This window comes from Taeniopygia guttata, chromosome 1 (genome assembly GCF_048771995.1).
Source record: "Taeniopygia guttata chromosome 1, bTaeGut7.mat, whole genome shotgun sequence".
Lineage (NCBI taxonomy): Eukaryota > Metazoa > Chordata > Aves > Passeriformes > Estrildidae > Taeniopygia > Taeniopygia guttata.
The window spans coordinates 37,204,666-37,228,892 of record NC_133024.1 but is presented as its reverse complement, the minus strand read 5'-3'; the positions used below and the strand labels follow the sequence as shown (position 1 = coordinate 37,228,892).

Genomic DNA, 24,227 nt, shown 5'->3' with positions numbered 1-24,227 from the left:
TTTCTTTTGCCCTTGTTGTGCAGCCCTCATTTTCTCTCCTTCCCTTGGTAAATAAAGACCCTTAAGGACAAACACACAAGCAGCAACATTTCTCCTCATGCCCCATAATACATCCTGGATTGCCAAGGCTGTGCTTCATTCCTCCTAACTGTCCTCCCATTTCTCTCCATCAACAGCAAAGCTGATAGCATCCCTGATGCATCACTTGTGATAGCATGGGAGAAGGGGTGGCTGAATCAAAGCCAGAGATCCAGAGGGGTTGCTAGCTGAAACAGCCCAGCATGGACAAACCACATTTTCAGGACTTACTTTATAAGAGTGGGGCTATCCAACTGAGAAACTTATCACAGTTTTGCTCAGATCTCACCACATGTCAACCTTGAACAAATCTGAAGTTTAGGCCTAAAAAATCTGTGTGGTGGAGGGGACTCAGGAAATATGAGAGTCAGGCTTAAACTAATGAAAAACAGAAATAATAACTATGGGTGCAAGAGAATTGCATGGACACATTAAAGCAGAAAGCTCTAGGATAGTGGTTAAATGCTCCATAAAATAAGAGTTTAAGCAGGAACCTCCCTAGAGAACTATGACCAAAACTCACTGACAGTAAGTGGAGGGAAAGCTCTGAACTTTCAGAAAACCTCTCTGTTGAGCAATCTTCTTTTCAGAGGAAAACTCTGCCAGAAAAGGTGAGCAATGCTGCATGCTAATACAGTATGGGGAATTGGAAGGGAAACTCCTACACTACAGAAAGAGAACTGCCCAAGAGGCAATGCTCTACATGTGTGCCATTTACTTTTCTCCTGCTAACATGCTGACTGTTCTGGTAAGTTGTGCACTGCAGTAAGTCACTGGTATCAAATGACACAAACCACCACATAACCACTGGATAGGAAACTCCAACACAAGCACAGTCTAAATCAATGCCCTATAAAATTTGGATAGTATTACTTAGTCCTTAGAGCACTCAGGCCTCCGAGAAAGCTGTAAAATACAGTTCAGGGGAGTTTAAAATGAGCCCAACTTGCTATTTTCCATGCAGACATGTAATGAAATTACTCACTTCCAAAAGGACAAAGGTGTTTGTGGACAGCTCAGTAATTATTTGTGACAGCTTCGGAAACAGAGTAAGGCAACACTGCTGTTACATCTGTGATGGACATTTCAAATCACCATCTTTGTGTACAGCCCTCAGTGCTGTAAGGATGCTGTAAATGGATTCTGAAAAATCCAGCTGAACATTACAGTAATTGTAATTCTATTGGTTTCTATAGAAATAGGATTATACTAACAGCCAATAAATCAATTTCCTCCTGGAACACTAATGCAATAAGAAGGGGCGCCATTTCAATGTTATTTATAGAGCAAACAGCTTTTACCCAATTTGCAATACCTATCAGAGTTTTATAGAGTTCATGAGATTTTTCAAGCATGTTGCTGCATTAAACCCTCTCTGGCAATAAATTACAGAGGAAAACGGGGAGGGGGAAGCCCATAAAGCAGTGAAAGCATTTACCACCAGATGGCACGGCAGTACAGGTGCCGCCGTTCTGGCAGGGGTGTCTCTCACAGGCATCGGGATACAGGACGCAGCCGAGCTTCAGTTCCGTCAGGCCAACCACTTCTGCAAAGCTGCTGCGCTTGTTCTGGAGCGGCAGCTCGTTGTTATTTAGCACTACTGAGTCCAGGCAGCCCTGGAAGCCGCTCAGCACCTGCGTTGTCCTCTTGTCAGTCAGGCTGCGGACGTTATCCACTTGGACCTGGGCCCCGAAGTAGACGGAGCTGTCTGTGCCGAGCGTCTGGAAGTAGAGCGGGGCTTTGCGGCGCTCCACGTAGCTGTCGTCCAGGGACAAGCTCGTGAAATTGCGGTTCAGCTCCAGGAAGACCGAATGCCAGCTTCCATCATTAACGGCCCTTCCAGAAATTCCCAGGATTCCTGGGCCACTTCCACAATCCAACTGGAACCAGAGTTTGCCATCGACAATCTGCAGGAGGAAAACAGAAATCAAACTGCTTCAGGCGCTCAGCTGTCTCATAACATGCTCTCACAGAGAATCTGGAAGCACAGAGAACTTCTAGACAGTCTCTGCACTGTTAAAGGTGCTCTCCTACATGACACCAAGACAGCCAAAAACTGTGCCTCTATCATGAGCAAAAAATATAAGGTGGAAAATATCAACTTACTTCGAATTCGCCCAAAGCCAATTACTGCAGGAAAACTAAAAATACAGAAAATCATATAGGTGCAGGACACGGGTGAAAACCTGGATAATAAATGTTTTACTGAACAGGATATGGACTTGGGGACCCTTGTTCTGCTGTTGAACAGCTGTGTCTCTCTCAGCAAGTCCAAGAGCTATGATTCCGTTCCCAGTGGCTAATGTTATCAAAAGGATAGTCAGGGCACAGGATCACCTCTAAGTGTTTGAGAGGCTTGTGGCAAAGTCAATGGCCACAAATGTCAATGGCTATTTTCAGCTGGTGATGTTAGGTACTCCGCTCATGAAGACATCCTGTGCTTCTGTAACTTTAAGGAGCATCTCAACAAGGTGCAGATTTGCCCCTAAACATCCCGAGTTCAGCATCACTAATTAAACTGTAAGATACTCACTGACCAAAAGTCAGTTATTTCCCAAAGATGCAACACAACCTGCCCTGTGTATACCTCACAGATGACATAAGATGGGTCTTACTTTTCTTTCTTTCCTAATATTTATGCTGGACTCATGGATTTAGAGAGTTTGTAAGGGATTTCTCACTCTCCCTCCTCTCCCTCACCCATCCCAAGTCCTCATAAAGAGAAAATCTGTGCTGCCCTGCTGGAGCAGGCAAAGTGCAGAGTGAGGGAATGATATAAAGTTCTGCTTTCCTGATTAGCAGTTTACCCAAAGATTTTAGATTTCTTGAACAGATGGCATTTAAGTTTAAAATGGCTGACAAGGTTGGAAATAATTTCTTATGACACATTAATTGGATTCAAGTTCTCTGAAAGCTCTTCTAAGTATTTTACTTTCATGTCATGCTCTAGGAAGTATTTATTTCTGCAAACCCCATTTCAAGACAGTTCTGTCCCATTATTTATCCCTCTGAAAAGTTCAGGTGCTGTGTCATTTTTCATCCTTCCAGGCAGCTCACATTGTCCTCTCACTGGTGTATCTCTTACAGAGACTGACTGCTCCCCCCAGTGAGAGCAGAGTTTCCACAGCTGTCAGTGCAAGAACCCCACAGAGCTTTGGTGGCTTGCTGAATTTGAATGGCAAATGCAGATGTGAGAATGCTGCAGTGTCCATCTGCCTTTGACAATTTTTAGCCATTTCTAGCATTAACAGTCATGTTAGATGAAGACATCCTTTGGCATATGACTGCATGCTCAAACTCTCCTCAGACAGGTTCCCTGGTGTGGCTTAAAGGTAAACAGGAAAGTGTTCATCTACAGGAGCAGACCATGCTGTCATGCCATTATCAGCATTTTATGTCCTTGGAGGTTGACAAAAAAAACTACCCAGGAAAAAGCTAAAGGTAAAATCTTGAGATCTGTAAATCTCTGGATCTCGTCTCCTTTGCAAATCCTTGGTTTCTTGACTGGCTGACTCTGAACTGGACCTCAAGCCAAAACACACAGGGCAATCGGGATAAACCACACCAGTCCTCTGCTCAGTGATTGCCTGGCAGCATAGACACAGAGGTGCTAAGCATGGGGCAAGCTCCCTACAGATGCCAGCTACCCGCTTACTCTGCACAGTATGAGGGGGTGTAGAGGAATGAATACACAAAGAAGGAGCCAAGGGAAGGAACTAGAATTAGCCCCCAATATGAACAACTGGCTGTTTTGCAATCCCTGATCTGTAGGATGTAATTAAACTGAGAAGAAATAAGATCTATGACTGTAATACGTGCTTAAGGGATTGCTTGATACTCCTACAGCTCAATCAAATAAGACTAATGGATGTATAGAATACTGAGTCTGGATCATTTTTCATTAAAAAACATTTTCTTAAAGGACTCAAAACTCAGCTGTAAACAGTTTCTGTAGATTGAAATTGGGTCTGTTAAAGCATATTCTCAGGAGGAATCTTGGTAAACAAGATGCCCTGATAAGCAGAGAATTTTTTTCTCTCCAGAGATGGAGCAATAGTTTCTTTTCTCCCTGTGCAACAAAACAGTCCATGAACATTGAAGGTGCTGCTCAGAAAGTGTGGTCTGTCTCACCAGGAATACAAATCAAACAGAAAAATGCATGCCAACATATTACACTTTGAAAAACAGCCATCACTGGATAAGCAGATATCTTGCTGCTTACTCAAAAGGCTTTTTCCTATGGAAACTCTTCTACTGATTATGTATAATATACATATACCTCCCCTATGACCACTTATGCCCTGAAGGACCTACTGCCTGCATTTCTATTCCTCTTACTCACAGAACATGTTTTTCCAATTATCTTTATGAATACAACACCACATTTGAACACCTGGGATAAATATTACACCATTTGTATACGGGAAACTATGATCTAAAAGATTTGCTATTAAAATATGTTTTATACATCTTTCTCATCCACTTTTTATTTCTTTTTACCAGCAGATGATCTGACATACACAGTAAATATATATTGTCTGAAGGGTTAAGTTTCCTTCCTGTTATTGAAGAAACACGAGTAACCTCTAACAAGAGTGAAAGATGGAAAGGATGGTCTGATGCTTACAGTACTAGCCTAAGACATGACAGATCTGCATGGGAATCCACACTCTGCAACAGTCTTCCTCTGAGATCTCAAGCAAGCCATTAGTTTCAGGTCTCCATCAGTAAAACAGGGGTAACGTAATTTCCCTACCTCACACCACTGCTTTACAGATACATACATTAAAGACTCCGTGACATGCCCAGATACCCCTAGCAATGGGACCATAAAAGCACTTTCATTAATCAGATGGTCACAGGCCCTGCTGTAGAGAGGCTGGGAGGAAGTATTGGTCCCCTGCTGGACCTTGAGAAAGAGTAGGGAGAACAGGAAGAGCTGGCAAGGAGCAGATGCTGCAAAGGGCTCCAGTCTTGACTACTTAGCAGCTGGACTGACCAAGCAGGGAGGAGAAGGTTTTTCTACCTAAGAGGTAGAATTGCTGTCCCCACTCCTAAGCACAGAGAATTCAATCATCACTCAGCAATGAATCCCTGGTAATCCCTGGTAATAACTTGGCAATTAATCCCTGTGATTCCTTGTAGCCATTGAGATGTCAGGGTGACTGCTCAGTCCTCAGAATCCTTTGATTATAGCCTAGCCTGGACCTCGGTACCAAAAAAAAAGCTGAACTTCAAGCTGAGAGACATTCAAGCAAAAAAATATGGGCATCCAATGAATACCCAGGGTCTTGTCCAGGCTCAGCAGTTATCCAGACAATAACCTCAGTGGCATGGTTGGTCTGGTTGAGAGCTGGTAGCATCACTGTCAGTCCAGCACTGAATGTGTGGTGTTGCTTTTTTACTCATCTATGTAGTGCAACACTGCAGAAAGCCTGAGTTACTCCATCTCACAGCAAAGATATGCAAACTTTGCAACCCCTCACCAGTACAGCCCATGGCACCAGCAGAGACCCTCTGTACCATGAAAGCAGAGTGATACTGCTTCATCCTAGCTGGGCAGAAAATTCCCACAAAGCTTCCACTTCCCAGAGCTTTCTAGGCTCAGGGTTTAGTTACAGTCTCAGTTGTAACAACTATGACAGGGAGGTTAATGCACACTTAAGCATATATGCCACAAGACTCCTCACCTGCAGAGAAGTTAAAAGAACAGTGAAGACTCCAAAAGCTGATGCAATCTGTTACATTTCAACAATTTCATTCAATAGGCAGAATGGAGCCAAACACATACTGTAAATTATATTAGAATATTAGTCTGGCTAAGATGTTTGGCCAACATCCATATTTGTGTATCAACATAGGTAATAAAATGATCAAATGGTTCTTCTGAGACCACCTCCAGCTCACATAGTCCATCTGCAGTCAAACACCATGGATACAGCATGCTGCCTCCTAATCTATCTGGGGAAATATTTCGTTAGCTGAATTGCATTTCAGGTTTGTTTGTGTAAAACGGTGTATTTAATTAAAACATTACTCGTTTCAACTCCAGCCACAACTGGGATCATATCCAAATTTCAGTCCTATCCAGCATAAGCCATGCAGCAGTAATGCATTAAAATGTGTAATACACACTTAACTAAACCATGCAAAGTTTCACATTAACTGCCTGGACTGAAGAACATATGCTTGCCTTTTACTGTTTAGCTGCTATATTTATGGCATGATGGGAAAGTGTTTCTTTACCTGTTTTTAATCCTTAAAAATTTCACAAAACAAGATGAATCTCCATTATATTCCTTGAGGTAAAAAAATGGAATTTTCTTCTGCACTGGCCTTGTAATGCTTTAAATGGTTAAATCTTATGTTTCTGAATTAACTGCTACATAGGTAAAAATGAAAGGGGGTACTGGTCTTGGGACATGCAATCTTTCCAAAGGAAAAAAAGCCAACATTGACCTGCATCTAATTTTGCTCCAATTGTTTTAAAAGCAAGAGCATGCAACAACAACAACAAAAAAAGGGCCAACCTCACAAAATCAATGGATGAGTTGCTTTATTTGAAACAGCTGAATAAATAACACCCTTGTTTTATTATATCAATAGAGTGTAGCTGGTAGGCTTTCAGCAAAGTAGTAGACAAGCAGTTTGCTCTATGGAATTGATTATTCATCCAGGAAGGACACTATCCTAAGATTATGAAATATTTCCATCCCTGGAGTTATTACAAATGTATGAGCTTCCAAAATTAAGTTGGCCATTGAAGCACCAAAAAGCATATTGCAGCATTAATGTTTAAACAGACTGCAATGGCAGAGACTTACTTCAAAACAATCAATGCCACTCTGTGCCCCAACAGCACAGGTGTTTCTGCCTGTCTTCCCATGGGCTCATACCTTGTAGGTTTAAATTTCTTCCACCTCTGCCTTTGTTTGAAGCTCAGTGATGGTGCTGGGCCCTCTGGTGCTAATCCAGCAGATACTTAAGTAGATGCTCAAAATTAAGGTATGTGAATAGTTCCAGTTGGTTTCAAATACAGGACGTTAAGCAAGTGATTAAGTGCTTTGCTGGAGTGATGCCAGAGCACTCTAAAGAACACAGGATTTCATCCTTTATCCTCTATTTGGAAAGCTTCTCCTCATGTTTAATTTAATTGAAAGCAATGCTCAAATGATAACAACTTCACGTTTAAAGACCTGTAATTAATCTGCTTAATGGCCTCATTTCTGAGTGCCTCTCTACCTCCAACATATGTACCTGGTTAAAGGGAGTCCTACCTCTGGTTTTAAATTAAAAAAATGTGTGTCTAGAAAGTCTAAGCATAACTTCCTTGAAAACACCTGAATCAGGGATCTCCAAAGTGCAGTCCATGAGCCAGCTGCCATCCCTGAAGAGACCTGACAGTGCTGAATCCCTTGACCATGCCATTTGTCTGCCACAGAGCATGTCCTTTGAGAGCTTAGCCTGATATTCCTCGATTAAAAGATCTTCACAAATGAAACTCTGACAATTCTTGATCTTTTAAGTGACACCATTTCTTAAGAAAAACTATGCTGAATGTAATTATTTTGTTTCCTTTAAACCCCATGCATTCAGAAGCCCAGTGCCAGACCTGGGAAAAGGATCCTGCCCTACTGAAAAGCTGAGCATGAGGCTTTGAGAAGGTAATTCCCTATGTCCTCCCCTGATCAATGCACAGGAAAAAGCAGAGGCTTTGCATCCATACATCACTATGGATCTCACTCATCAGATATGAGGTAGCAGCTGCATATGAAGCTCTCTACTTTCTCCTTCTGTGTTTCTTAGACCTAGGAAGCAAACCAGCTTGACACGGAGGTTGCTGACTGAGACAGCAGCACAATAACCACAGCTCTTGTCGCTGCTCCTTGAAGTATTATTTTTAATTCAGCATCTTTCAAAGCAAAATAATTAGGTGATTACGTGAAGTGGGGACTGAAAACATGATTCCTACCTCACACCTAAATACTCAATTCAGGTGACTGCAAAGGGTGGTTCTCTTACTGGTTTGGATTTTTTTGTTTTGTTTGTTTTTGTGTTCATTTGGTTTTGGGTTTTTGTTTTTTTTTTTTTTTTTTGTGTGTGTGTGTGTGTGTGTGTGGTTTAGTTTTCTTTTTTTTGTAGCAATAGTAGTGGCATCAACTTTTCTATTTTGGTGGCAAAATTTCCCTGCTTCAGCAGGATATTTTCACTCAGTTGTCTATGACCTGGATTTGTTGTGCTCCTTTATGATGAGAGCTTTATACATAAAACTCTAGTAAAATAAATTTCCTATCACCATTCTAACTCCAATTCAGGCCATCTCTGTATCATCTCCTATTGTTTTCAAGTGGCACCTTCCACTAGGGCCATTTGTTTTTCCCCAGGTATTTTTTGAAATTACCAAATTGCAGACATTATCTACTGACAGATGCTAAGAGCAAGCATGATGAAGACATCAAAGAAGGTCTTCCAACTTGCAGTTTTGCTTGTTTTTCTTTTTTTAAACAAAACACATACTTGAAAGTTCAAACTGCATTTCTACATGTGTCAAAGCAGAGGTTGTCTCGTGCAAATCTGAACAATGCTGACAGTTCCTGGTAAATGACAGACAGTACTCTTGCTCATGGAATACTTCAGTCTAACAGCTATAAAATTATTTGTTGCCCTTTAACTCATCTACCCACTTTAATGTTACCTAAGCATTCAGTCAAAGTACCCCAAAGATTGCAAATACAGACACAAAAGGCTCTGTGCCATTTCTTCCACTGCTGAATTACAGAATGTGGCTGAATTACAAATGTCAATGTTTTCATTTGGTACCTTAGAGGCTATAGCAGAAATACTATATGTGCATGCTCTTGGATGAGCCTAGTACTCCCTTTCCATACTGCATTTATTTGCCATTCCACATGAAAAAAAAAAAAAAAGAATAAAAATGGAAAGCTTATCAATTAAATATTGATTTGGTATCAATTTCCATTGACCCCATGATTCTCTCAACAAAGAATCTTAATCCACAGAGTGCAGAGATCTTCATATTCAGTAGGAGACAAGTTCTAAGCAGTTGGTTCCTGTAATTAGCTCACTAACAGTAAGGGCATATCCTCTAACCACAGACAGGACAGAAGGGAAGAACAGCAATTTTAGCAGGCTTCGTTTTGACTACATAGTCATATAAATGGCCAAATTTTACATCTCGTGCAGACTGGCTCCTGCACACAGACACACATAATGTGCTTATAATGAACAGCACCCAGTGGGGAATTTTCCAAGTAAAGCACCACTAACAAGCTGCTTTTCTGATTGTTGTTGCTGCTGCTGTTGTTGAAATTGTTTTTCCCTGTTAGAATCAGACTTCATCTTCTCAATCTACAGCTGAAATGAGAACAGCATTCCCCAAATCAAGAGCCAAGAGAAAATACAGAATCTAGAAAAACAACTGCAGAAAAGATAAGTTATTTTAATTACCTTCAGAATTATACAGGGATTCGCTCTGGTGTACATTATAATCCCATTGCTTTGCAGGGTTCGCAGTCGGAGAGCCAACTTGAATTCCTCCTTCTTGCTATTTTCAGAAACACGGTATTTAATGTAGCTATTCCCAGCAAAGCTAAGGGAAGTGTGGCCTGAAACAACCATTTTGAAAGGACACGTGCTTTTAGTGATACATAAAACAATTCCTTATCTGTTAAGTAATTATATAATTTATAAAGTTAATGAGAATGACTAGGAAGAAATAAATAAAACCCATTTTTGATGAGAGGAAACAAAGTTGGCATCTACTACAAAATATTTCTGCATTTCGTTTTTTTAAGCTATTTTTTCAGGGGATAGAGGAAATTCTATTTTTCCATACTTAAAAAATAAAAAAATAAAGAAGTTTCTCCAAGTATTCAGCATTTTTCAGCTTATACACTCCTGGAGGCATCAGTCTTGTCTCACTGATAACAGAGGGAATCAAAGATGACCACACCCGTATATCAGGCAGTTGAGCTATGGGTGTCAAGTTATGTGTGGGCAGGTGCCAGACAAATCCTCACAATGAATCCCCTGCAACCAGTGCCCAGGACCACAGTTCAGTATGGGCTGTGCTTTCATCAGGCTAACAGCACAAATGCTCTGTCCTGCAGCCTGGGATTCACTGAAGTCAACAGAAAGCTCTGCTTCACTGGCTGTCCACCTGGCTCTTCATATCCCAGGGAACAACACAGATGCAGAGAACTAGCAGATGTCCTCAAACTTTCTTTTTGGGATAGTGTAGTGTTTTCATTAATAAAGGTTGGAATTTTGGTAATCTAAATAGTAAGCAGAAGAGTTAATTATAGAGCTTTGCCCATGGGCAGAAAAACATCTGGCATAACATTCTCTAGGAAAAATCCTGTTTTTTCAGCAGCCTGTTTTACTGAGCTGGTATTCAAGCAAGCCAGTGGGAATTTCCAAACAGAAACTGGATCACTCTCTACATATAGCCCATTAGCTATAAAGTCAAGTATTTATAGGGCTTATAAACACACACCCCACGTGCCCATGCTGAGATGGGTTAAGCAGTGCATTTTCTGTTAACTTCACTGGCACCTCTGGCTACAAAATGAGAATGGCAGCACTTTATTGTCCAAGGATATCCCCCTTCATGGCTGTGACATGCACCTGAACACTCGCCAAGCTTCCCTGGTGGGCACTGGCAGATGAATGGTCTCCGGTTGGCTTCATACCCCACGCACTGCATGTCCCCTGGACACGGCTTCTCTAGACAGGGATCGTTGGACCCTGGGCAGAGTCCTCCTGCAAGAAGGTAAAATACTGTCAGGGATCCACAGTGTAAAGCATGATCTGCTGCAATAAAAGGGTAATGAAAGACAATTATTGATCACACACTTTAGTACAAGCAAAAAAAATGTCTTAATAATAATAACAACAACAAAAAAGCCCCAACAAACCTTCATAGAAAGGAACAGCTTTTAGGCAAGTACACAGCAGAACTGCAATAGCTCTTTTCCAAAGACTGCCCTAAACCCCATGGGAGCATATTATAAAAATGAACTATTATGAGCAGTAACTGGTTTATAAATGTATGTGATAACTCTCAGGCCATTCATTTTCCCACAAAGCTTCCTGCACAGGGGCTTTAGAGATATGAGGGAAAAAAATTACTTGAAGCTATGCACTCCTTTTCCCCCAGCACACCCATGAGAAGCAAATCTAAGGAGGTAGAATGGTCACAGCACCAAGCCTGCCAGAGTTCAAGAAGCATTTGGACAATGATCTCAAGCACATGGTGTGATTCTTGGTAGTCCTTTGCAGGGCCAGCATTTGGACTTTGATGATCCTTGGGGGTCCCTTCCTATTCAGGATATTCTGTGATTCTAAGCCATGCTTGGGCTACAGTGACACCTGGATTTTTCATTCCCATACTACACAGGACATGCTGCCATCTTGATCATACAGCACAGGCAAACTGGCCCCCTCCCTACATTCCTCCTAACATTTCTGAGATCTCACATCCTATCCAGCTTGCCCAGGCTACCAAAACCTGCCCTCCTTTTTTTTAATCTGCTGGGACAGAACTATAGTGACTTTTACATTTGCTTAAAATACTTGAGCAACACAATTATATGTAGGTTTTTCAAAACCCCTAAAATTCTTTACATCTATCAAGGTGAGCATGTCAAGGACTTACTATTTAAACCCTGTCAATATCAAAATAATTTTTTGCATTTCATGGGCTTTGGCTAAAACTTCAATGTAACTTCAGAAAGTGTCTAAATAAATGTTTTAATTGCCCTAATCTTAAAAGATTTGCACACACTGTCTATAATAATAATAATGCAAAACACGATACAACTATTGCTGCTTAATATATGAATTTTCAGAAATATGTGACTTCCACAACAACTAGCCTCTTCTTGGTTGCAATAAGGTACTTGGGAGATGCAGGGTCAGTTTCTACATTTGGGCATCTGTGTATGGCTGTTATGAAAGCAGTCTTCAAGCGCAGGAAAAAAAGGCACTCCTGCCCTTGCTTTTGTTGATTTGCAGCCCCAGCACGAATGGAGGCAAAGGCAGTTGCTGGGAATGGACAGACACCTCTTCTTTTATTTATCAAGTTAATTTATTTAAGGCATGCAGGTGATGAATTTAATGATAAAAAGCACCTTCCTGCCCATTGCTTTCTGAATATTGGCAGTTCTTGTATATTGCACGATTTATATTATAGGATCCTTATCAGATTCAAAAACTGGTTTACTTTTGAGTACATTGTTTTATTTACAGTTTATAAAGGAAGGAATCAACCTGTCATGGAGTACATCTCCAAAAGTAATGAAAGAAACAATCTTACTGCACTCACACTTTTGTACAAGCCAAACAGGGCTCATAGTAAGCATAGTTGAAATTACTTGACACTGTAAGGATTTTCTGGGAGAAGAAAAATTACTAGTGTAGCTTTCAAAGTGGACATGGGTTGACTACAGATATGGCAATTACTGTAAACGCCCTCCTTGATGTACAGCACAGTCAATTTAATGTTTAACATCCTCTCCTCCTTTATCAAACATTTGTTTGAGAGGTCTGTGGAGTAAAAGATTTACAGTACTGCCTGCAGCACTGTTAGAAAATGATGCATGGCAATCTTTATTAATCACATTAGTAGGAAACATTAATAAGAATAACAGCTGTAATACACAGTCACACTTTAAGCCTTATAGAATCAAGAAAAAAACTGTCATAGAGTTCTGGACTACAGATTAATATTTTATTTAAATGTGACATCTGTAAAATTTAACAGAATTTAACACCGTTTCGTTTTTTTTTAGAATAAAACACCTCACTTCTTAGAATACAATGGCAAGTAACAATTATTTCTGAAGTTACAATGGGTTGTTAAAAATCCTACAGGCTGCTTTGTATTTTCACCTTGGTTGTTTTAGCTATTTTAACTCATTATGTGTCAAACACACAGGATTCTGGTGTCTGCAGAGTATATCTCTTCTTTGAACAAACTTAAACCTTTAATGAGGCTGCAATTCAAATGGGCCTCTGTGTAGCTGGCAGACATGCCATTTAGACTAAAGCCCCACAGCTTGTCACTGTGCAGCAGCAAGAGGCACTGAGATTTCCAAATGTGGCTCTACAAATTTTCACAGCCCCTAACCTATGACTGTATCCTTGACATGAAGCAATAAAGGAACAGCTTTCTTTGTTATCCACTTCTGCCAGGTTTTTTTTTTTATCTGATTCAAACTCTGATTTGTATTTTAGAGCCATCCTTTCACATTCTGAAATATATGGAAAAGATCTAACATACTCCATGCAACGGTGGAGAGAACTGTTTATCCTGAACGGCCAAGAATACTCCTTCTGGTAAACTACAAGGAAACCAACTCTATTCATCCTGCTGCAGCAGGATTTCATAGCTGTCACAAAACTTTAAAATATTCAGACTTGCGAGAAGTGCTTTATGCCTGTCTGTATGGTTATAAGTACATAAGCTACAAATCTGCATTATTGCATTGCCCCAGCTAACACACATTTTCATGCTGATTTCATAACTATGTGGAGCAAAATTGTAAAATTGTTCAAGGTTATGTTGTCCACATCAAAGATTTACAGCTTGAGTTTAAATAAAATTATTCTAATGTTGCATTTCCACTCCAAAGAGCAGTCTATTTTCCATCCAAGAAAAGATTCAAGAAATATAGGTTCAAATTGATCTTTTTTTTTTTTTTTTTTCAAGGCAGGTCCAGACAATCTACAGCATTCTCTTGAAACTCACATTAGTATTAATAAAAACTGTTCTTTACAAGGTACCACAGAAACACACGAATTAGCATCAAGCAGTGCATGGCAGGAAAAGGTGGAATAGACCCACTTGATTTTGACAGATCATCTTCAGTTTAATTCTCTAAAAGAAGACAAAAGTATTTCAATCTTCTAACCAATATACTGAGGCAGAAAACACTGTTCCATTGCAAGAAGAGAGATTTATTTAATTCCTATTCCTTCAAAAAAGGAGCACTTCTAGGATTTTAAATATATTTTGAAAATTGAGTGCTTCAACAATTTTAACTTCAGCCTTGTGATATTAGGTGGTTTTCTAACAGCCCAGTCTCCTGAATCTGTATGAGTATCGCAAAGATTCTGTTTTCCTCACTTACAGAAAAAAAAAGCTTGAAAGGAGGGAGATTCCTGAAAGCCAGAGTCGTAGGAACACAGGGGAAAAAAACCTTCCTTGGACAAAAGTGACATAAAACAGACTATAGCCAGATCTAACCAAGTTATCTGCAGTTCTCTGTTCCCAAGCACAGACTTTGTTCTTCAATTTTCCTTGCCAGGAGAATTTCAGGCTCATTAATATGAATGTGTGTACTTTCTGAAAATGGGAGAAGCAGTGATGTACACATAAGAACTGTGTAGCTGATGCCCAGTCCTTTAAAGCAGCCAGGACTCTTTTAGAGGCAGTGTGTGCTCTGTGGAGCTGAGGCCAAAAATCACCTCTGAACAGCAGGTCTTGTATTAACAGTGGATTCTCACAGTCTATGATTTCCTTCTGTCATAGCATTCACAAAATACTAGAAGTGGCTTCATAAAGTCTGAATTGTCGTTTTTCATGAGAAAGTGGTCCAAAACTGTTGTTCTCTTATTAAATAATGTGGATGTGTCTACACTTTTGCTGAACACTCTGGGTCTATTAGAAAAATTCTTTTAAACTATTAGGCCAGAACCATATTAAACATTTTAAATGGAATTCATCTCATCTAACTTTAGGGCATGATTCATCTGACTGATTTTAGACATCTAGGAAGAGATGTATCACATTATTAAAAATACCTCATTCTTCCCACTATCTGCAAATGGGGACTGGAGTGACCCGCATAGATGTAGATGTATGCCCATATTTGTCAAGATTATTTCAATCCATCCCTCTCCTGTGAACATATTAATGTACCATCACTTTTCTAAGATTATAATGCAGAACAACTGTAGGGCAAAGTAGTCCCAACAAAACCTGCTCACCCCTGCACCTTTGTCTCAACACAAAAAAATTACTTTGCATTATGAGAAAATATGGAATAGATTTTTGCCTCTGAAAAATGAGAATGCAGTGAGAAATGTTTTATAGGAATATATATATATTCCATTCCTCCTACTTTTATTTCTCCCAGCACTGACGGATGTTTGCATACCTCGTGCCATGTGATGGGAGGTTGGTAATTGCATAGACCCTCTGTCATGCTGACACAAACCCCAGTTTGTGACAATATTTTTCATACAAACACAAACAGATGAGCAAAAAATCTAAGGAGACAGTCTGTTACTGGAAAACAGTTTAGTTCAATTGTATTGATTTAAAACCTAAGATTGATGCACATGAACTTTTGAACTTACCCTTCCAGAGCTGAGCTGCTGAACCTCTGAAGTTCACCCACTGCCTACTTTACAGTCTCCCTGCATTTTCCCATTAGATAACTCTGTTTGCTCACAACGGTAATCTAGGTAAGTTATGCACAGCTGGCATGCATAAATTGTGCATATCTGTGACATCTGCCAGTGGACAAAAACACGCCAAGTATGATACATATTTCAAGAATGAGTGAATTAGTTCAAACTCAAGCTTTCTGGGCCATAATTGAATCAGATCTCTGGAAACATATGCAATATTTTAAAGGCTTTTTCATAATTCAAGGTATTTATATTCAGTGGATGTGAAACTCTTTTAACAACAAATGAAGTATAATACTTTTATTACACTGCTAATATCTTGCTAATGCTGTCTCATTAAACAAGCTAAAATAAATTTGTGCACTTTTTCCAGAATTGCTGCATCTGTGCATTTATTTATAAGAACTACTGATGGAAGAAGTATGGCATTTTTCTAACTCTTTTACCCTAGACTTTAGCTTCCATGAAAGCAAAACTACCCATATATTCTGTATTATACTCTCACAAGTCTGTGTTATTTCCTATGTGAGAAAACACAGTGTGTTTACCTAAATACCAAAGTATTCTCTGTGTCTCCTTAAACTAATAACAGTAGAAGAGGATTAAGCATTAACTAATGAGAAGGTCCAAAGCATGAATTTTTGCTTCCCACCAAGATGTATTATTTCTGTGCAAGTAATAGACACCAAGGTGCTCACTTCTTTGACAACTATACCTAACACAGCAGCTCTGGACATTTTTTTAGCACAGGCTCTATGGCAGGCTGAATGTGCTCAACCCCACCCCAAATGGTGTGGATCCCCCATGGGAAATCCCCACTTAGTGGCTCAAACGGGAGCAGTGGGAACCCCTCCATCTTTTCAGCAGGGCCAGGACAACCTGCCTGTTACAAGTGTTCCCACACAGCAGCCTTCAAGGCCATGATAAATGGCCCAGAGGCTAAGGACTACAGTTGCTCTCAGAACCACACTGCCTCTCCAGCAGCCTGTCATCCATTTTAAAGATTGACTGGTACACGACAGGAGAATTTGGAAATCACTGTCCCAGCTGAATTTCTTTGCTTCCATTGCAAACTTACTGTGCCAGGAGAGCTGCTGGGTCAGAACTGTGCTGCACTGCAAAGTCCCATTTTTGGAGTTAAATTAAGGGATTATGAGGCAGAGGGAATAATACATCATTATTGACTTTAATAGGTAGTGAAATGAAATGATAAACAGTGAAAATTTTGGCTGCCAGAAAACCAATTTCTGACTGTGAAGACTATCACTATCCCCATGGAGATGAGGAGTTGTGACTTCTTGATACAAAAGTGAGACTAAGTTATAACTTAGAGAATATAAAAAAGTTTGGCAGACAGTGTTCCCGCACTGGCTCCTGGACCTGAATGGAGGCTATTGCAGCATTGTTCCTTTTAAATCTGTGAAAATCCTTTACTTCAGAGCCTTTCATGTGTAACAAAATGCTGGCTATTGTTATGATAGATATGTCTATTTGAAACTTATAAGACTCTTAGTTAAAAAGTGGACAGATAGTCTGCTCTTGAATGTTCCTCAGATAGAGAATCATAGTATTTTTTCAGAATTGAACTTCTTTGCCACTATTATCCATGTGCCACAGGAAGAAAAATGATTTCTGGTTCAGTTTTATGCAATTTCTGCCTATTTTCATCCCCACCGAGGTCAGTGGTAAAACATGAAGCCCTGCTGACTGCTGCAGAAACAAAGGTTGGTTATTGAGGGATATGGCTGCTGAATTCTTGTATTGCTTTGTGTGTGTGTGCATGTGTGCTTAAGATGAGGGAGACTTAGATGTATTGATTTTACAGCAGCTTTTTTCTCTGCTCTTAAATGAAGTGGAATGAGGAGCAAATAGCCTGGCAAACAAAGAAACAGAGCCAGTATTATAACTGCCCGAGGTTTTAAAATCCAAGTGTAGAATCATACAGAAGCTTGGCTCGTGAGTCTATTTGTCATATGCCCATATGAAATCTCTGCCAAAATGTGGAGCCGCCTGAAACCTACCCTGTCCCCTACTGCAGCCTTAAAGGTCAGGAAAAGCGCTTGCTAATAAAATACTTCATTGGTTTCTGTGGTTGTCTGCAACAACGGGACTGGGAAAGGCCTTTCCACCTGCCCGGCTTAGGTCAGGGGTGCTTTTCCTTGGAGACTGCTGGTGCATTGCTGGAGACTAGGCTGCTCTGCTACAGTCACAATCCAGGTTTATTCCAGTGGTGGCACCAACTGATTGGGAAACAACATCCCTCCCTCTCCTCCTCTCCCACTCCTTCCCCTGCCTGGAAGCTGCTCTGATTGCAGAGCCTCCAGGAAAGCAGTCTTTGTCGTAGAAGGCCAAAGTTCATAAACTTCCATTTACATCAGTAAACACGAACAATTCTTCCCGAGCCGGAGAAATCAATTCCCACAACGCATCAGCCAGTCGTGCTTTAGTGGACTGAATTGAAATGCCCCTTCTAATCTGCATCAGAGGAATAAAATGGATCCTATCGCATAATGCGCAGCGATGGGAGGGGAAGAGGGAGCAGTACTCACCATTGCACATGCAGCGCACATTCCTGTAAAAGCGTGGACACACAAAACTAATTCGTGCTGTGCTGTAAGTCATCAGGGAATGTGAATCAATAGACAGACTTTGCTCACAGTGTTGCTCCTGACAATCCAGTCCGGAGCAATTCTTCTCCAAGATAGCAGAAATACGAATCACATTTTCCAAGTGTCTCCTCGCATTGGTAAGCTTCTGAATCAAATAGGCAGGCTTATAGAAACCACCGCTGTGCATCTGAACGGTAAACAGCATGTCGAGTTGGCTGCTGCCTGCCACCGGCTGAATGCTGATGATGTGCAGGCTGTCCTGTTTCTGGGAGAGCACCGCGTTGCGCAGGGTGCGCCTGAACCCGTGCATGTGGAGACCCACAAAGTCTTCTGGGGAAACGTTCTCGAAGCGGATGGTGACCGTGTTCTGCAGCATTTCTTGCAGCAGCTGCTCAACGTGGACCACAACATCGATGGGCACCTGGAACCGGCCGTCGCTCACGGAGACATTCAGGATGTACTTGCCATTATCCAGCCCTCCAAGGGCAATGATCTTCCCATCATGGCTGTTGACCTTGAACAAACTTTTCTGCTCTGATTTTAGAGTGTATGTGAGGACATCGTACACATCCTGATCTGTGGCATGAATTTTCCCAATGACTCCCCCAGGAAAATCATCTTCCATGGTGACAATGAAAATCTCCAGTGGAATGGCAGTTGGTTTGTGAATGCTCTCTTCAATAACCCTCACCTGAACATAGGTATGGGAAACCTGCTGAGGCTTCCCAGAGTCCTTTGCCTAATGTAATTTAGAAAAAAAAAGAATAGAAAAAATAAGAAATAAAAACACACATGGAACACAGCCTGCAACCGTAACTTCTTGCTATGTATATTCTCAGAGTATCAGTAATTCTGAAAAGAAATTCTCAAAAGAACACTCAAATGCATTTGCCAAATATATATGTAAAGAAGTGTCTCAGCCATTTCTAGCAGTGGAACTAGCAAACCCTTTAGGGAAGCACTGATCTTTAAGTGGATTGCAGAGAGAAATGTGTCAGTAGAATGTCTCATTACTCAAACTGAAATGTTCCCAGGATCCCACACCTATCACTTGTCATCTTCACAACGGAGAATATACCAATGTGATATATTCTGCTCCAAACACAGTTTGGACTCATTTCTACCCTGGAGAAGAGACTGAATTCCAGTGAAATATCAGCCTTCTGCATTGCTTGGTGTGCTCCAAAGCACTCCACACCCTGCTTAGCTTGTGTGGATGTGAGGGAGTCCAGAATATTTCTACTGCATTCAGCACTTCTTTACCTGAAGCAACCAAGAAACATGCTTGACATAAATAAAATTTATCATCCTCCAAAAATGAAATAGGTTCTTGTGCTGTTAGTAATGATAAAATATGAGTGCAGCACTGCAGCTGGAAAGATGACTGGATGACCCAGAGCAGGTATTATGGCATCATTTGCACTATTTTTATAGAGAGCAAAAGAGCAAGTATGACAAAAAACCCAAGGCCATCTTGACAGAAAGGTGTGCAAACTTGAATCAGGGTCCTTTCCTACAATAAGAAAAATGTTTTATTGTAGTCCCTATTACGATATACTGCTCCACACATTTATTTGCTTCAGAGAAGAACAGAAAACTAAGCTGCCAGTATGCAGACATGCAGGGAATGTTCAAAGATCTTTGTATTTGGACACAGGAGGAAAATTAACAAGCTGAAGGAAAAAGTGGCAGGATGACAACAGTAATATTGACACTACTATGAGCAGATCAGTAACTCCAAGACACTCTAAAATTCATTCATCTTCACTCCTAAAAGAGCTATGTGGAATATTTAAAAATATTTTATACATATGTGCAGACAAATACCCATGTACATAGAGAAGAGACTATGTCTCATTCCATTTTCTATTTTAACATTAATTCTTTATAAACCTAATACAGTGAAGAAACCTGATAGTGGAAAAGAGAAAGCAGCACTCTGGCACATATGGATGGAAAGAATCACTTCTATGGTCTATACACAACAGGAAACTATAAAGTATGTTTTCACTGCAGAAATCCCTGAAGAAAATAACACTGGGAGAAATCATTCTTCCACAATCCAACAGCATGGTTTTCTGAGCACGTAGGTGCATCTCAGAGATGGTGGTCTAATATTTCTTTTATATGAAATACATGGACCTCCAAACTTGAAGGATGTTACTCAAATTTAACTCTCATGCCCAGTTTTGGCTACACTAGAACTCTGGCTAGCAAATTACCCTGAAAGCAGGGTATTTTACTATTAAGGCATGGTAAGAAAGAAAGAAAGGTGATTTTTTTATTTCTCTACAAGCCTAAGGATATTAAATGGCAAACTTGTAAAACTTTGATTTGAACTGTTAGTTAGCATCAGAGCCTGTATTTTGTGAATCGTAACCAACAACTGCCTCTAAGGATGCCACTGCTGTGAACATCATTAAATGTGCTTGTAAAGGAACAGACAGGCTGTGCTTAGAGAGATCAACCCCAGCAAAGCAAGTGGAGGAAGCAGGAATTTCAGACACAGCTTATGGGACCATGACTCATTTCAGTGAAGACGTTCATTCCCTAGACCTGCATATTTACTGAACCCTAATACATCTTCTCTGGCAGACCTGAGAAATGTGGACAAATTACTTTAGGATTTACAGGTTTTGGCAATCAAAATTACCCTGGTTACAAAGCTTCTTAACGATTATTCTAAAGCTAAGTTTAAGCTGGACTTCTATTGCATGTCTTATTTTGACATTCTTTAAAAGCTGGGTTGACCTTGGAAATGTGATTTCATGAATTCTTGGAAGGCTTCCAAAAATTTATGATTAAATTTATGACTTAAAAGCAGAAATTATTTTCGTTCCTAAAGCAGTATTTTGCAGTCGCTTGTTCTGGGGTGTATTTATATGTATATAATGCATTTTTTCTCATTTTCCTTCCTTAGCTACAGAAAAAAAATGATGAAAATCTTAAACCATAACGGTCGCTGCTCAGAAAATTCATTTCATGCCGAGGAAATTGGAAAGGTGGCTGGCTACCTATTTATATTTATATGAAACCAAGTTTAAGAACATCAAAGAAAATATTCTGCATTGTGCATTTGCAAACTGGAATGTGTGGTATTTACTCGTGGAATACAGCCCATCAAAAACAACCCATACAGGCAAAGTACAGGCTACCTACACTAAGAGATTTTTTTTGTTTCAGAGTAGATGTAAAAATATTAATTAAGCCTTACCTGCACGCAGAGCACATACTCAGTTGAGACCATGTGCTTGAAGATGACTGCAGACCTCAAAACGCCATGAGGGTCCAGTGTAAACTCCTCCTCTTCATTGCCAGTGAGGATGGTGAAGGTAAAAGGGGGGCCATTGTGAAAAGAGTCTTTGTCTGTCACTACCAGCTGCAAAATGCTCGTGCCCACTGGTTTATTTTCCTTTACACATATACACAGTGTATAAAGAAAAGGATTAAAACTATACATATTGCAACCATAAAATATCACATTTTTCTATTGTGAATATTCAACTGAATGCTCTTTGCCCAAGCTGGCATTTCATAAGCTGTGTTTTGTTGACGCCGCTTACAACCCGTGGACCAGTGGCAGAGATGAGGGTACCCACCACACCTCCAGGGGCTGCTGGGCTCTCTCTGATACTCTGTCTGATCAGGACTGACTAAAAGTCAGACTATACTCAGATTACTCTGTGTGTCAAGACACACACCCAGAGCAAGGTATAAAGAAGTGTGAACTTATCCTAGAGCAGACATTTTGAGGTTGGAGTACCTGGTGCAGCAGGGATGAATGGCAAAATGTATGACAGATGCTGTGGTTAAGAAGCCTCAGCAAACAGAAACTTGCCAAAAGACTCAAGAAAGATTTGTTTATATTTTCCTTTAGATAAGATCACTTGATACATGTTTTGCAGATAGATCATCAAAAGGTACTTAACTGAAACCAAATGCCAGGACATTTTAAAAATCAGAGAAGTTTTTGATGTGCAGGATAAACTTACTTGAATTACAGCTGTGTAGTTAGCTGGAGTAAACACAGGGCTGTTATCATTCACATCAGAAATGTCGACATTGACCGTCACAGATGAAGACAAAGGAGGGGTACCACTGTCTCTTGCCTGGACAACTAATGAATAACCAGATATCTGAAAAAATGTGAAAACATTAAATCATTGTGAAAGTGGGCCTAAATTTTAACTCAGGTTGTTTACATTCAGTGCACCACCATCCATATTCTAAGGAAAGTTATTTGGCCTCATTATCTTCCTGCCCTTAGTATAACATTATCCTGTTTATCACCACATTGTGCCCCAACTTCTGTTTTATAAGGCTACCAATAAACATAACATCTTCATTGTATTAAAATAACTGTATCAGATAAAGCATTCCTGAAACAAAGGGCAAGACAGAAAATAAATGACAGATAATATCTGAACTCAACTATTAGTGCTGCAAGCTTATGTTTTCATCTTTCCTAGGTGTCTGCTGGGATAAGTGACCTGATTCTATTTATCTTACAGTTGGTTTCCAAGATATTATATAAATTGCTTATTAGAGCCAGTGTCAGTTTGACACATAGTGTTTCTAAAGCGGTGATGGAGAGCCAAGAAAAAGTTCACAGGCAGTTGGCTTAAACACACTGGAAAACATTTGGGAGTACGAGGGACAACAGTCTCTGTAGCAACAGAATATTATCCACCACTCTGCAGAAGATAAGTGGGCTTGAGTCTGCTTTTTGCAACAGACACAAACAGCACAGTGCAGGCAGTTCAGTGCATCATCCATGGGCCCTCTACACACATATGTGCCCGTGTGTGAGGTGTGAGCATATGTGACAACTTGCAAAAGCTCTGTCTATGAACAGTTTATGGGTGACAGTTGGATTTTCTCAACTGCATCCTTATGTTGGCTTCCTTAGGTCTTACTACTGCTTTTTACTGTATATTGCTCCTTGCTCCACAGGGAAAGCTGCTGACATGTCTGCCCCTGAATCCTCCCACAGCAGAGCAAGAGAAGGGAGAAACATGCCAGATACAACACTCTGCTGCACCCTCCCCAGTGCAGGGCTGGAAAGGGGAAAAACATACCCCTGCAGAGGGGCACGCAGCTTTTTTTGTGGTAAGGAGGAGCTCAGACCAAGCACACACAAAATAAGGAGGCTCTTTTGGGATATGGGACCAATACAAAGCAAAAGGAAATGTTTTTCGGAGGTTGTATGGAAGATAGACTGTGATTTGGTGGGGGCAAAGGGACAAAGGAGGGATGAGGAATCCTGAACTATGGAAAATCATGAAACTTGAGTAAGAGAATTAATCTGCTTTTTAACCATAATTTCCACTGCTAGCTAAAACCAGAGAGTTTTGTAGAGTCTTTCCTATTTTTTTTTCTGTGTTTGCTTTCATTTCAATGTATCCCAGAAAGGCAGATGGCAAAAGTCATGGTCTCTGTGTGATTAGAGCTCTGGAAATAAGTCCCCTTAAACCACAGAATCCTGGGAGTCAGCACTACCTTTGGGAATCTACAGCAGATGGGGCATCATATATAATTTTCCCCGTATGGGTCAGAAACACCTGTGTCTAGGAAATGAGCCAAGGAAGCAAAGAAAAAGACAATATCACAGCTTATTTTAACTGAGGGAAACTTTGGAAAATGCAGACCTAACACAGCTGGCATTACACATGCACACTCTTGTGAGAGTAAGTGTGTGTGTCTAAATGCAGCCGCACATGAGTGCGCTTCAGAAGCGAGAAAAAGTCATATTAAAGAACTCAGTCTGTGCTTTTATTACAGCCAACTTGTAACATTAACAGCCATTGTTACTCCCCTGTTTTAGACAATCTGTGGTAAAGTCATTCCACCACCAAACACGAACAATTTAATACTCCTTTTGTGATAATGCAGAAAGGGGGTTTTGCCACTGTTTTAAGAAAAAGGTTTGCTTTCAGTAAAGAGCTTCTCCAGCTGAGCTGATATTCTGAAGGTAGCAACCTGCTTCCCCAGTTCTGTGGGTGTATTGCTGAGAGGCAGGAGGCACAGATTTCCTTATGTGCTGCAAGATTTCTGAAGTCATGCAGCACTCTCCTGCCTTGCTAGTAGCACAGGCAACTGCAT

General features: G+C 40.5%; 1 protein-coding gene across 13 annotated transcripts in view; it reads right to left on the bottom strand.

Annotated features, from left to right (window-relative positions):
- Positions 1-24,227, bottom strand: part of FAT3 (FAT atypical cadherin 3) — a 394,190-nt gene that overhangs the window by 25,970 nt on the left and 343,993 nt on the right. For all 13 annotated transcript variants that reach the window (XR_012055102.1, XM_072927060.1, XM_072927018.1 and 10 more), the window contains 6 exons: positions 22,118-22,261; positions 21,340-21,537; positions 18,066-18,864; positions 10,726-10,860; positions 9,547-9,704; positions 1,517-1,985 (listed from right to left, as the gene is read on the bottom strand). Coding sequence is in view for 12 of the 13 variants with exons in the window: in XM_072927060.1 (XP_072783161.1) it covers positions 1,517-1,985; positions 9,547-9,704; positions 10,726-10,860; positions 18,066-18,864; positions 21,340-21,537; positions 22,118-22,261 (1,903 nt within the window). In the remaining variant the exon portion in view is untranslated. The remainder of the gene's footprint in view (positions 1-1,516; positions 1,986-9,546; positions 9,705-10,725; positions 10,861-18,065; positions 18,865-21,339; positions 21,538-22,117; positions 22,262-24,227) is intronic.